This window comes from Akebia trifoliata, chromosome 15, assembly GCF_017979445.1.
Source record: "Akebia trifoliata isolate Shusen 1 chromosome 15, ASM1797944v1, whole genome shotgun sequence".
NCBI classification, from domain to species: Eukaryota; Viridiplantae; Streptophyta; class Magnoliopsida; order Ranunculales; family Lardizabalaceae; genus Akebia; species Akebia trifoliata.
In genome coordinates, this window is record NC_141389.1 from 28,946,466 (window position 1) to 28,959,077 (window position 12,612).

The following is a 12,612-nucleotide window of genomic DNA, read 5'->3' on the forward strand; positions in this document are numbered from 1 at the left end:
ATGGGTGGGTTTTAGTTTGATGAATTAAAAAATTATGACCAGATTTTGGTGAATATTTGAGATTCCCCCACTGTTTTTCACAATCATGGCATACCCCTTGTCCAATGTTCATGACCCGAGGGACTTATGTTAAATGACTGAAATGCCCTTATTTTTCTTCTAAAACCTATTGTTTAATTTTGTTTTTAATCCGTGATTTTTAATCTCTTGTCAAAATTCTTGATGTTTGTTATCAAAAATCTCTTCTTCAACTTATTAATATTGATATTTAATAGTAATAGAAACTTAAGATCGAAGACAAGAATAAATTATTTTTATGTAACTTTTGATTATTTACGTTATATTATTGTTTCCAAGAAGATAAAGGAACAAGGTTGCATGAGGTTAGTGGTCAGTATTAAAACTTTGTCACCTTCTAGCATGAGTCTAGATCATTTATGAAAGAATCGTGATACATTGGCTCGAAAAAGGTCATTCGAAATTCACTCAACTGCATAGAACCATAGATATTTTTCTTGTGTATCCCGATGAATAAAATTTATGGCTCTATGCACATGCCATGTCATTTGAGCGAATTTCAAATATCATTTTTCGAGTCATTTTTATCACAAAGTGAAAACATTGCCTTGCACACAATTAAGTAGAGAAGTAAGATTTGCTCAGCCAAACCCCACTCCCCTATTTATTTATTTTTTTTAATTTTGATGTTTTATGATGATGATGATGATCCATCCATCCTTTACTTTAGTAAAGAAATGATCTATAAAATTAAGAAATTATTCTTTCTATGATTCGATAGATTTCATTAACTCATGTTGGGTTAAATATCTTGAGGTCATAGCAGGTGTTATTCATCGAAGACCCAACCCAAGGTAACTACATTTCAAAAGAGTTGATTTTGGATCGAGAATTCTACAAGTTAGGTATGTAATCATAATCAAAAGTAGTGAAATTCTCTCATCTCTCATTAACATGGTTTTAAAACTCGTTTTGACGTCAGGTCTCATCTCGTCCATGAATGAGATCGAGTTGTCTTAGGCGAGCTTTCCGATACATTTGAGTCGTATATCCGTCTCGTTGGTGGACGATACTAAGACGTATCAGATGAGTCATAGTTGAAAGACATAATTCTTGTGTATTCTTTATTTAGCAAGAAGAAAAATTGAGGCAGACATAATTAAAAAAAAAATGTTTCATTAAGACACCACACACACACACACACACACACAACCCAACACAACACAGCGCACGCACACACCAAACAAGATGAAATTAAAGAAAATAATCAATCAAACTAAAATTATTTAGAGTCACAAATTTATTCTCCCTCATCAACATCATCATCTTCTTGTCCTGAAAACAAATCCTTGCAAAGCTCTCCATAAAATCTACAAACCAAATCAATAAAAACAGGACACTTTAAATTCTTCCAACAATACAAAAGCTCCTCTACATCCGTCAAATCCCTCATCTTCCCTTCCTCCACTATCATTTCCACCAAATAATTCTCAAAACTACGACAAGCATCCTCGACCTCATCGTGATCTTCTACTTTCTTTTTACTCAGATTACTCCTCAGATAAGCTGGAGTAAGCGGTGATGGGAAGAGCATCCTATCGCATCCAGCGTCCATCATACTTCTTAGCTCCCCAACTTCTTCTACTTTTTCTATCTTACCCGATGATCGAAATATCGATAGAAATGATCGAATTCGTTTTCTCTGATTGGGTTGTCTATTTCGACGAGATCGAAAGGCTCTTATGAAAATGGGTTTTTTGAATCTGAATTTAAAGACTTGTATAAGTTTCTTGCATGGCTTGTAAAACTTGGTTTTGAAGGCAATTAAGGCCTTCACCTTCATTTTTTTTTTCTTGAATGATGACGAGGGGACTGAGTGAGTTAGAAGGAAATCAAGGAGTAGAGTGATAGGGTTGGTTTTGTTGCTTTTGTGTCTTTTACTTGTTGGTGAGGTTAGATTGGATGCTTTGGGAGAGATTTGATGGGATGGTTTGTTAGAGAAAGAGAGAAAAAGTTTGTTAGAAGAGTTGTCTAGTGGTCTTGTCTTCTTCAAATATAAAGGCAAATGTGGTGTTGTTGCTTAGTGGCGTTCACGTCTCACTCTTGGTGAAGGTGGTTAACCACTTAATGGGCTATTTTTTGAATAAGTTTTGATATTGTATTCCAAGGAGTGGGTAGCTATCCAACTCCAAGACTACATTTTGTGCCATATGGCACATTTCTTTAATGGGATTTTAGCGAAAAAGTAATCAACTTTTGACGAATTTACAATTCTGGCTCACTGTTCATTTTAATTACCAAAACATGAACAATAACGAATTCATAGGTTTTTAAAGTGACTATTTCACAGGAATTAGTCAATTTAAACTTGCAAAATAGGCACTTTAAAATTGTCGAATTCGTTATTGTGTTGATTTTTTTTAACGAACATGTGATCATTCACGTTTTGGTAATTAAAATGAACAGTTAGTCAGAATCGTAAATAACTCATTTTCAACTCACGAAATGATAATTCACCCTTTTTTTAATTTTTTATTTGGTGATTTCTATTTATTGAATTTGAGCTTTTTTTTCTCTATCATGGGGCATGGATCGAAGCACATCCATTAGCGTACAAAGGCAGAAAATTTGAGGTGATGTTTTGTTTGAATTCTTGATGAATTCAATTCTTTTCCATAAAAGATTATAGATAATTCATGTAAACCCAACGAACCTTAATAAAATTTCAAATCTTATTAAGTTAGTAATGCTATCTTGATTCATAAAGTAAAATTTGCTCGACTAAGGAACTAAATAAAGTAGGGGAGTTTTGTAATAAAATTTAGGTTTTCTTGGTAAATTTCTTTAATATCAATCCATTAATTTCTTCTAGCGACAGACTTATCTACTCGATATTAATTTATTATAGCGGCGGATTTATCCACTCCTACAGAGTTTGATAATTTAAAATTAATTTTTATTTATCGAGCTGTAGCGGCTGATCCAACCAACGCAATATAATCTGATATTTTAAAATAAATTTGTTTTTGTAGATAGCGCTTATAGCAGTGGATAAATCCGCCATTAACAAGTGTCTTTGGACTTTGGACTCAATCCATTGCCTATAGCGGCGGATATATCCACTGCTACAGAGTTTGATATTTTAAAATTTATTTTTATTTCTCCAACATATCGCGGCGGATTTATCCGATGCTACAGATCTTGATATTTTTTAAATTAACTTTTTTCGGTAATGCTTATAGCAGCGGATATATCCGCCACTATAGATATTTGTATATTCTTTTAATAACAGTTTTGTGTACATTTACACCCAAAATATTTGCAAAAATGAAATAAATATAGTACCCAAGCAAAATAGTGTTTGAAAATTTAGTCTTCAATTACAATCTTCACTAATTGAATTTCAATTACAAACTCCCTAAACAAAAAACAGAATCGAAAAAAATTCTATGAAGCTCTGATCTTCAATAAGAAATTATTTGATAAGCGAAGGACTTATATATGACGATCATCAACTACTGGATTAGTGTCGCTGATGTTAACTTACAATTAATATTATTGCTATTTTTTTTTTCTCTTATATTTGACTTTCAATTAGCTTTGTCGGTTTGAGTTGTAATCTTAATAATTCTATTTTTCCTTTTGTTTTTTTGTTTTTTCAATTTTTCAGTCCTTTGCATTCCATTAGTACTAAAAGGAATGCCTTACTTTTCTTACAATGTGAAAACAATGGTTTTTCAAAATATGGGTTAGAGGTTTTGGATTGAGCTGATTTTTAGCGAGGATGGTCACTATGATGAGAAGATCATCCTCACAATAAATCAACTCAATCTGAAACTTTTAAATTCATCAAAAGTGAATTACAAATTATTGACAAAAAATCGACGATTCACATTCTAAATCACTTTTAATGGGCTTAGAAGTTTCAGATTGGAATGATTTTTTTTTTTTTCGGATGATCTTCCCATCATAGAGATCATCCTCACAAAAAATCAGCTCAATCCGAAGTTTCTAACCCATATTTTGAAAATTTATTAATGTTACATTGTTTTTACATTTGTTTTTTCATATGTCCCTTGATCCTGACCCATATATATTCTAATAAGCCAACCTTGACTAACACTCCTGAACATGTCACGTTCGGAGAAAAATCAATTATATCCGATTATCCCAATAATTGAATAACCGACTATAGTTAGTTCTTCATGGAGTTGTGTCCCGACGTGTGAGACTGCATTAGTCAGGCTAAATAGCTTCAAAACAAATTAAGAAAACCTTTTAAGAGTTATTATAAAAACCACATGTTTGTAGAGGTTGCTAAAGGCCTCATTATATATGTACATAGGAAATACTTTCAAACATATATTACATATATTGGATGGGATCCGTCTCTCATTTTAACTTCAAAATCCATGAGACTTCAAACTTGAAATCATGTCCTCTGACCATCTCTCTTTGAAGCTCTCAAAGAACACCCAACACCCTTATGTCGTGCCGCTACTGCCTTACTAGAAAACTCGCACGGTGCCTGATATCCAATGTTCTCTACGGCTCCAACCGTCTTAAACAACCGTCTCTTGTTCATCTCCTCTACTAAGGACCGATGTAACAACTGGCTTCGTACATCAACTAGTGATTTGTTCCTCGTTAATCGACGGTTTTCTATCATCCTCGCGTCATTATAACCAATTGGATGGATGGGTCTCGAGTGTTCTTCGGGACAAAATCTTGTACACTTGAGGGTCTTCAAGATTTGACTATGTTCTCTTCTTTGGGTGCTAACATTGAGATCCATGTCATGTTCATTGCAGCAGTTGTAATTCATGTTCGAGTACTTGTGGGAGTGTAGAGAGCTTTGTGAGCTTGTATCATCATCACCCAATAACTCATCTACATCAACGCGTTGAGTTTCAATTAATCATGCTGATCGAGCAATTTTAATCATCCCATGCATGACTTCTTTTTTACTAAAAGTCAAAGAAAACTCTACATTTAAGAGCTTATATTAACCCACCAATCCATATGTAAACAAGTCCTTAATTTGAAAAGGACTGGTGTTTTGTAAGTAAAAATTGGTGTGGCGATAGAATTTATCTAAAATAATATCAAGAAAGAAAATATAATTAAACAAATCACATACCATGAAGCCAATCACGAGCGTGATTGATGTCGTCCCCATGCGAAAAGTGGGTCCCACGTGAAGGTAGCAAACCAGATTGTGAAGTATGGGAGGAAGAAGAGGAGGAGAAAGAGTAGAATGGATGATGAGGTCCATCATCATCTTCATCATCTTGGTAGCTATAGCTGTGGTAGGGATGGTTTTGTGATGGGTCATCCCATTCATTCCACTCTGGAACAAGAGCAGAAATCTCCCTCTCGATCATCTCTGCAATCTCGATGGGTTCACGATGGGTGATCTCCAATTCCTTGACCATCTCAGTTGCAACATCAATGGGTGTATCACTTACTATGTCGAAGGGAAAATATATGTTTCTAACACGACCTGTAATAAACAAATCACTCAGTTATGTTGACAGATATCAAGTTTGTGATATATATTTATACTAGAGTTCACCCGTGTTGGGGTTAAACAGTTATAATTGAAAACTAATAATAATAAAATTGGAGGGGTACTATTGAAAAAGAGAGGTACAAAGCGAGGGGATGAGAGGGAAGATTATAAAGTTGAAGGGGTGAAAAGGAAATGAGGGTATTGTGGATCTCACTACACTGTAACTAGAAGGAAAAATTATCCCTATAATTATAATTGGAGTGGGGTTCACAGTTGTGTTTTATTATACATATATATATATATATGCAAGTAAGACAAGCGGTCAGTAATTAATAGGTGAAGGTGATATTAGGTCGTGACATCAATGCTCACAGACTTTAACTAACTAAGCTAACTTATGTTTTTTTTTATTTTAAATGTATTATATGATGACCTTTCTAAGGACTAGATAAAACAAGGGAAATTGAAATGTTCCACGAATATTGATTGCAACCCTAATTACAAGAAGCATTCAAGTCAAAGATTTTAAAAAATGCGTGTCGGGGATTCAGAAGAACATGAATGGAGAGAGCGAAAACAAATTTGAACACGTACACCTTCAATATCAAAAGAAGTAGTTTACAATATAGTCGAATGGAGGAAAAATATTAATTTATCCAACCCCAAATCGTTGGGATGAGGCTTTGATGATTACTAGGATGCTGATATACAAAATGAAATGGAGGAACATGATTTATTTGCCTTTATATTTGAGATCGGTATATATCTAGGCCCAAAAAATTAATTTTTAACTTAGATGTATTTATAATTGTACTAAATTTTTTGGTTAAGATTTTGATAATAATGATGATGATGGTATTAGGTAAGATGGTAAGCCATACCATCTTTATCAGCAATCTGCACTTTAAGAAAGATGGTATCATCCTCGGGATTCATCTTCCCTGTGATGGTCATGTCAGTACTCGTGGTTGGGTCCACCATCGACAACCTTTCGAGCCCAAAATCATTGGAAATCACCTTGTGATGACTTCCAATCTTGGGGATGACAACGGGCAACGTCTTCCCTTCATCAGATGCGAGGAACGGGTCAAGCAAAAGCTCTTTAGCTGACATTCTCTTGGAAGCGGTTTCTAAGCATTTTCCCACAAATCTTTTCCCTTCCGAATCATGAATCCGATTGAACGCTTCGGGTAATTTCCCCTAGAATCCAAAAATCAGACATAATGGGTCAGATTTTAATAACAACAACAACAACAAATGAGAAAATAAATTAAATTATTTAGCATTCTTTTGTTACCGAAGTGACTTTCTTGTAAATTTGTGCAGGATTCGAGCACTCGCTGTATGGGTATTCGGAGGTAAGCATCTCTAAGACACACATGCCAAAGGAGTATATGTCAACCAACTCATTGTATTCTTCTTCGTATAGTTCTGGTGCCATGAACTCGGGAGTCCCTAAAAACAAACAATTAAACAAAAATTATAAATCAAAATTGAGCCGTGATAATATGACGCCCCCCCTCTGACACGCGCCCCCATTACAAAACCGTAGATCATTTGTCTCGGGATCATTACATATCAAAATTGTATAGGCATGATAAATAAAAGAAAATATTGTAGATTGTGTACTCCAAGAAGTTGGATTGCAACCCAACTTTGGTTCTCCCTTGAGTACCATGCAGCATAATAGTGTTTAGTTTGGGCTCCATTGTAGGACCATTGAATAGCTCTTATAGAGTTGATGGATGAATTACCTATGACACTATGGGCCTGAGGTCCACAAAGGATGGCAGCCAACCCTAGATCACCAATCTTGACTTGACCGATATGACCGTTGACGAAAATGTTATCACATTTGAGGTCTCTATGGATCACCGGTGGATCATGATCATGTAGATAAATAAGGCCCTTTAGGATTTGGCGGGCCCAATTCTTGATGGCTCTGATGTCTACCCGTTGGTATCTCTGTCGGTACCTGTACATATATAATCAAACATCATCAAGAATGGTGTTCTTCACCTCAGTAGAAACCCAAATTGAAGAGCTTTTCCAATGAAAAAAAAGAAGAAATGGGTAGGTGTGCAGTCATTAAAAATTAACATAGTTATCTACATTCAAAATCATATTTAATTTCGTCATTTGGTGTGTTATAGAGAAAAAAGATGGTGTACCAATATAAGATTTTTTTCAAACTTGAAAGCAAAGAACATATATGATTATAAAAGGGTATGGTAATTACTCTCTAAGGGTGCCTGAAGTGAACATTTCAGTGATGAAGTTGAAGGTTCTCCGATGTACGTCAATCCAAGAAGCATGAAATCGAATTATGGAGTCGTGGTTGAGTGTGCTAAGGAGATGCACCTCTGAGTATAGCCGTTGCAACTCATCTGGGGATCGGAACACATCATTAAGCTTCACAAGGTTCCATGCTACCTCCATGCCTAAGACCTCATCGAATGCTCTATACACAACCTTCATTGCTCCTTTCCCCAATACATCTTTGAACTATAAAAGATGAGAATCATTTATATAAGAGAGAACAGTTCGAAAGTATATATGAACTTACTTTGAATAACAGAAGACTTGACTTTGGACAAAATGAAACGAAATAATATGATTCATTTAGCTAATCTCAAATCTTTGACCTAAGGTTTTGAACCAAGTGAAATGGCAGAATAGGATTTATTTCAAGAGGTTTCGAAAAATTTCACCAATTTTTCAATCAGTTGGTATTAATTAATCTTGGTTGTTTTTTCTTTTTTTTTCATTAAAAGCCATAATTAATTTACGAACGACCATTTTAAAATTTTGGTTAAATTTTTAATATCTTTAATTTAAAATAAAATAAAAAAAGAAAAAAGAAAAAAAGAAGAAAAGAAGAACTATATTTACTATATCAAGGATTAAAAGAAAGTGCTCGCTTTTTATAATGGGGGAACCGATAGATAATTTCATAGTGGTCAAAACTCAAAACGTGTTTCTTATGGTGAAAGTAAAAAAGTGGAATGATGAAAGAACGTTTGAAATTAAAGCTTAGATATTTACAAAACGTGTTTCTGTAAATATTTAAAAAGCACGGCTGACTCAGTAATTTTGAAAAAAAATAGATGCTTTAGTAAATTCGAAAAAAGGAAAATTCTAACCTGACTGCCTGAGGTTTTCCATCAAACCAATGGCTGATCATTATCTAGGAACTCTCAAATTAAATGGACTCCTAAAAAAACATGGATTTGATCTCAAGAAAATCTATGGTTTTACACTTATCTCGGTTTGTAGGTTTGATTTTGTGCATCAAACATATATGGGTAAATTACCATTTCGGGAGTTGAAAATGAGTTATTTATGATTTTAACTAACTGTTCATTTTAATTACCAAAACATGAATGATCATGTTTTTGTTAAAATAAAAAGTTCAGAACGATAACAAATTCGATGATTTTAAAGTGCCTATTTTGGAGGCTTAAAGTGATTATTACCAATTATTCACCTAAAAAACCTACGAATTCATTTTCATTCATGTTTTGGTAGTTAAAATGAACAGTGAGCTGGAATCATAAATTCATCAAAAGTTGATCACTTTTTTGTAAATATCTCAACATGTATCGAAGCTAGAAAATTCCCAAAAAAAATGGAGTTATACGTAACTGTGTTTTATAAAAAATAAAAAACTAGGATTCTCATATAAAAGTCACAAATCAAATTTCTTAATCAATGATTCATGGGAGATGTAATCCCTTTAATCATAGAGATTTTCACAAATCATAACATCCATTACATCAGCCATAAATGGTGGTTCTGGTTATTGTTATTTATAAACTATTGGAAAAAAAAAATTAAGGGTTGGTAGAACATAGTTTGACATTAAGATATTAAACTAATTTGTTCATTATTTCAATTTAATATCTTGCAATCAACTAAACATGCTAATATCAACATATTCTAATACCAAAAGTGGGTTATTGATAGTTCATGATTGGATCATCAAAGCAAGTTAAATATCTGTATCTCTTGTTTTTAATTTAAATAACTAAGTTGACTTTCTCTAGTACAAAAATTAAAATAAATCAATAACATGCAATCTCATTTCAATTTTTTTTTTTTGGTTGTTGTTGATAAATAATGAAATTTATTAATAAAGCGGTTGAGAAGACGGAGCTAGAAAGGATACAAAGAAGACTTAAGAACTAGTAATACAACAAACCTAATCCCAAAGATCGATAAAATCCGGAAAAAAAAAAAAAAAAACCTTAAACTCCACAAAAAACTCACAAATATATACATATATATATGGACCTAAAATTAAGATTAAAGATCGAAAACGTACCCGTCCGTACCGACCAGTTGGATCGATTTCAATGTACCCATACTCCGTCTTGCCCCCGTCGATGCGATCGCCTAATTGTGCTTTAAACATGATTACTATCGATAATTGAAATATATGTATATATCACATATAGAGAATAATAATAATTATTTAATTGTAGATTTAATTAACTTTAGGACGAAAAGTAGAGAGTGATTTGATGATGGTGGTGGTATAGGTGCTAGATCCGAGGCTTTCCTTCATGATTTTCGTAGGAGAAGAGACCAAATAAGAGCCAGAAGAGTCTTGAGTAGTCGATCCTAAGCATAATCCAACCCATTTCTATAACCACACGTGAGAAGTCGTAATCCTTTGGGCACATTTGATTGATAGATGTAACAAGTGAGAAAGAATTTGAGGAGTAGTAGGGGGGAGAAAAAAAAAGTAGATTTGTTTTAAAAGAAAGGGAGTTTTAAGGGAATATTGTATTTGTAGGAGGTTAAGTTTGTGAAACTTCAAAAATAGGAGATATTGGAGAGATTGTTTTCAGAGAGAATTGGACTTCTGAACTTGAAGAATCTGTGGCGACGGTTTATTAGAACCATTTGTGGACGAGAGAGAGAAGCGTTGAAGAGAGAATATGAAGCAAATTTTGGGAAGAAACGGCCGTCTTTGGTGTTTGTGTGTGTGTGTGTGTGTGAGGTGAGAGAGAGGTGTAAATAAGAGAGTATGAGACGTAACTGTTATTGGGTGGTCCCCACATAACGGAGGTGGCGGCATCTGATGTTGCATGATGGGTTCACTTCAAATGACGTGTCTTTAACGGTGTTAAATTGTCCTTAATGATAAATGATTCGTCTTTGATGGCTGGCTTGAACTGTTTTATAATGGACTCAGCTAAGCTAAGATGAAGCTGTAAGCCAAGAGAGAAATGGATGGCTTCACTAGCTATAACTACAAAAGTTGTTGAGAGAGTAAAGTAAACACAAACTCTTTCCTTACTAAAATAATGAGGAAAAAGGTTTTACTAAGTCTCATCCACCGTCGAAAAAAGACCTCAACATTTATTACTAATCTTGAGAATTTTTTTATATATCTCGAGGCCTTTTTGAAGGTGGATGAGGTTTAGTAAGGGTAGTCAAACACTAAAGTAAACATGTTTCGTAATTTAAACATGTTCATTCCTTTTAGTCTATTTCAAACTAAGTGTTATAATATTGAAAGTAAAAAAAAAAAAAAAAAAGTTAAGTTTATATATTTTTTCATTATTTTAAAATCTTCAATTTTAAATCTTTCTCCTAACTAGAATTAAAATCGATCTTCATTGAATGTGTTCAAGTCATCTCAATCGAAGTATTACATCAACCTACACTAGAAAAATCATTTCGTGATGATTTCTAAAGATTTGAATATTTTTTTAATGAATGATTTTAGAAAAATATTACTTACTAGATTGAAAGAATAATTGTTTAAACTTAAAATCACTAATCAATCTATTTTTAATGAATTCATATCAAGATATCTGATATCATCACCCAAAGATTTTACCAACTAAGTTAGTTGACACCTGCAATTTACATAATTTTTTCTTATGAGCAGGTACCAAGACATGAGTCAAGTATTGATTCTAGATAACTTTATATGTAGAGGATCCTTATTTTTCTTCACAAAAATTTACTCACATACTTTTTTTCCTCAAAGAGCTCACAAGCTTTCTCTATTGCATGACATGTGCAATTCTAACTTGGATAGTTTTCTAACAAATTTGTTTAGCCTTACAAAGGGTCCTTGGACTCACCTCTTAGCATCCAAAAACATGATTCGATATTTTAGGGTTGTAGTTGTATAGGAGAAAATTCTATGAATTTTGAACAAAAAAATAATTATTTTTCATCATTAAATTTCATTTTTAAGTTTGGGAGTTATGTGGAAGCTCGATGGTCCTCTATTTTGAAAGTCTTGTATCTAGTTCAAAAGAAATTATGTTTTGAATTATTCTTTTTAACCAAGTTTTTTCAATGAAATTTAAGAGGGTTGTGGTATGAGATTTCTGATTGAGTAGTGATAATCTAACGCTATTTTTTCAGATGCCCCACGTATGCCCCCCCCGGCCCCATCTAATCGTAGATCTTTTGCTTCAGGATGTACAAAAAAAAATTATGATTCTATAACTGCCAGGTCAAGGGACATTTGAAGAAAAGATCATCAGATTATCATTAGTTTTCCTGATTTAATAATCCATTTGAGCAAAACGTCCCTTAGTAATGATTAAAACCTTATTATGTTAAGTAAGGAAATGGTTTCCTTTTCTAACTTGAAGCAAAGAATTTTTCAAAAAATTGTTGTGGAAAGCCAAATGATTTGGCTAAAGATCAAAAATAGCCGACCAAGTCATCTAAGCTGAATAACTCCAACACATACTACCAAACGCCACCAAGCCGCCCATATTTTTTTTTTTGGTACTACACACGGCATTGGTGAACACCTAAGGAGTTATAAGGACAACCTCTCCAATCTTTCTTCTAAGTACTTTAGTGTAGGGTTGACCTCTTAAAACTTGAAAACCTTTTTCAATTATTATTTTATGTTTCTTGAAAGAGTCCTCCACCCATCTTTATTCTTATCCTCCCTTTTTTAACTTTTTCCAAGTGTGGGTCCATTATTATTATTATTTTTTTTTTTAATTTTTTTTATAAAATAAATTTTATTTATTTAATATTTTGTGACATATTCACTTTTGTTCTCATGCCAAGGTTTTTCTATCCAAAGTTGACCATAT

The 12,612-nt window shown here is 33.3% G+C and overlaps 2 protein-coding genes across 2 annotated transcripts; both read right to left on the bottom strand.

Moving 5' to 3' along the window:
• Positions 1-1,267: 1,267 nt before the first annotated feature.
• Positions 1,268-1,992, bottom strand: OFP17 (ovate family protein 17). The gene has a single exon (XM_086426340.1). It carries the CDS (start codon positions 1,859-1,861, stop codon positions 1,319-1,321), a length of 543 nt encoding a protein of 180 aa, XP_086282466.1. The 5' UTR covers positions 1,862-1,992; the 3' UTR covers positions 1,268-1,318.
• A 2,280-nt stretch (positions 1,993-4,272) lies between these two features.
• WNK4 (WNK family serine/threonine-protein kinase 4) lies at positions 4,273-10,529 on the bottom strand. Its single transcript, XM_086425313.1, has 7 exons — positions 9,855-10,529; positions 7,770-8,035; positions 7,285-7,505; positions 6,828-6,985; positions 6,412-6,730; positions 5,159-5,521; positions 4,273-4,908 (listed from the first exon to the last, which is right to left on the bottom strand). Exons 1-7 carry the CDS (start codon positions 9,942-9,944, stop codon positions 4,451-4,453), a joined length of 1,875 nt encoding a protein of 624 aa, XP_086281439.1. The 5' UTR covers positions 9,945-10,529; the 3' UTR covers positions 4,273-4,450.
• Positions 10,530-12,612: the final 2,083 nt, after the last annotated feature.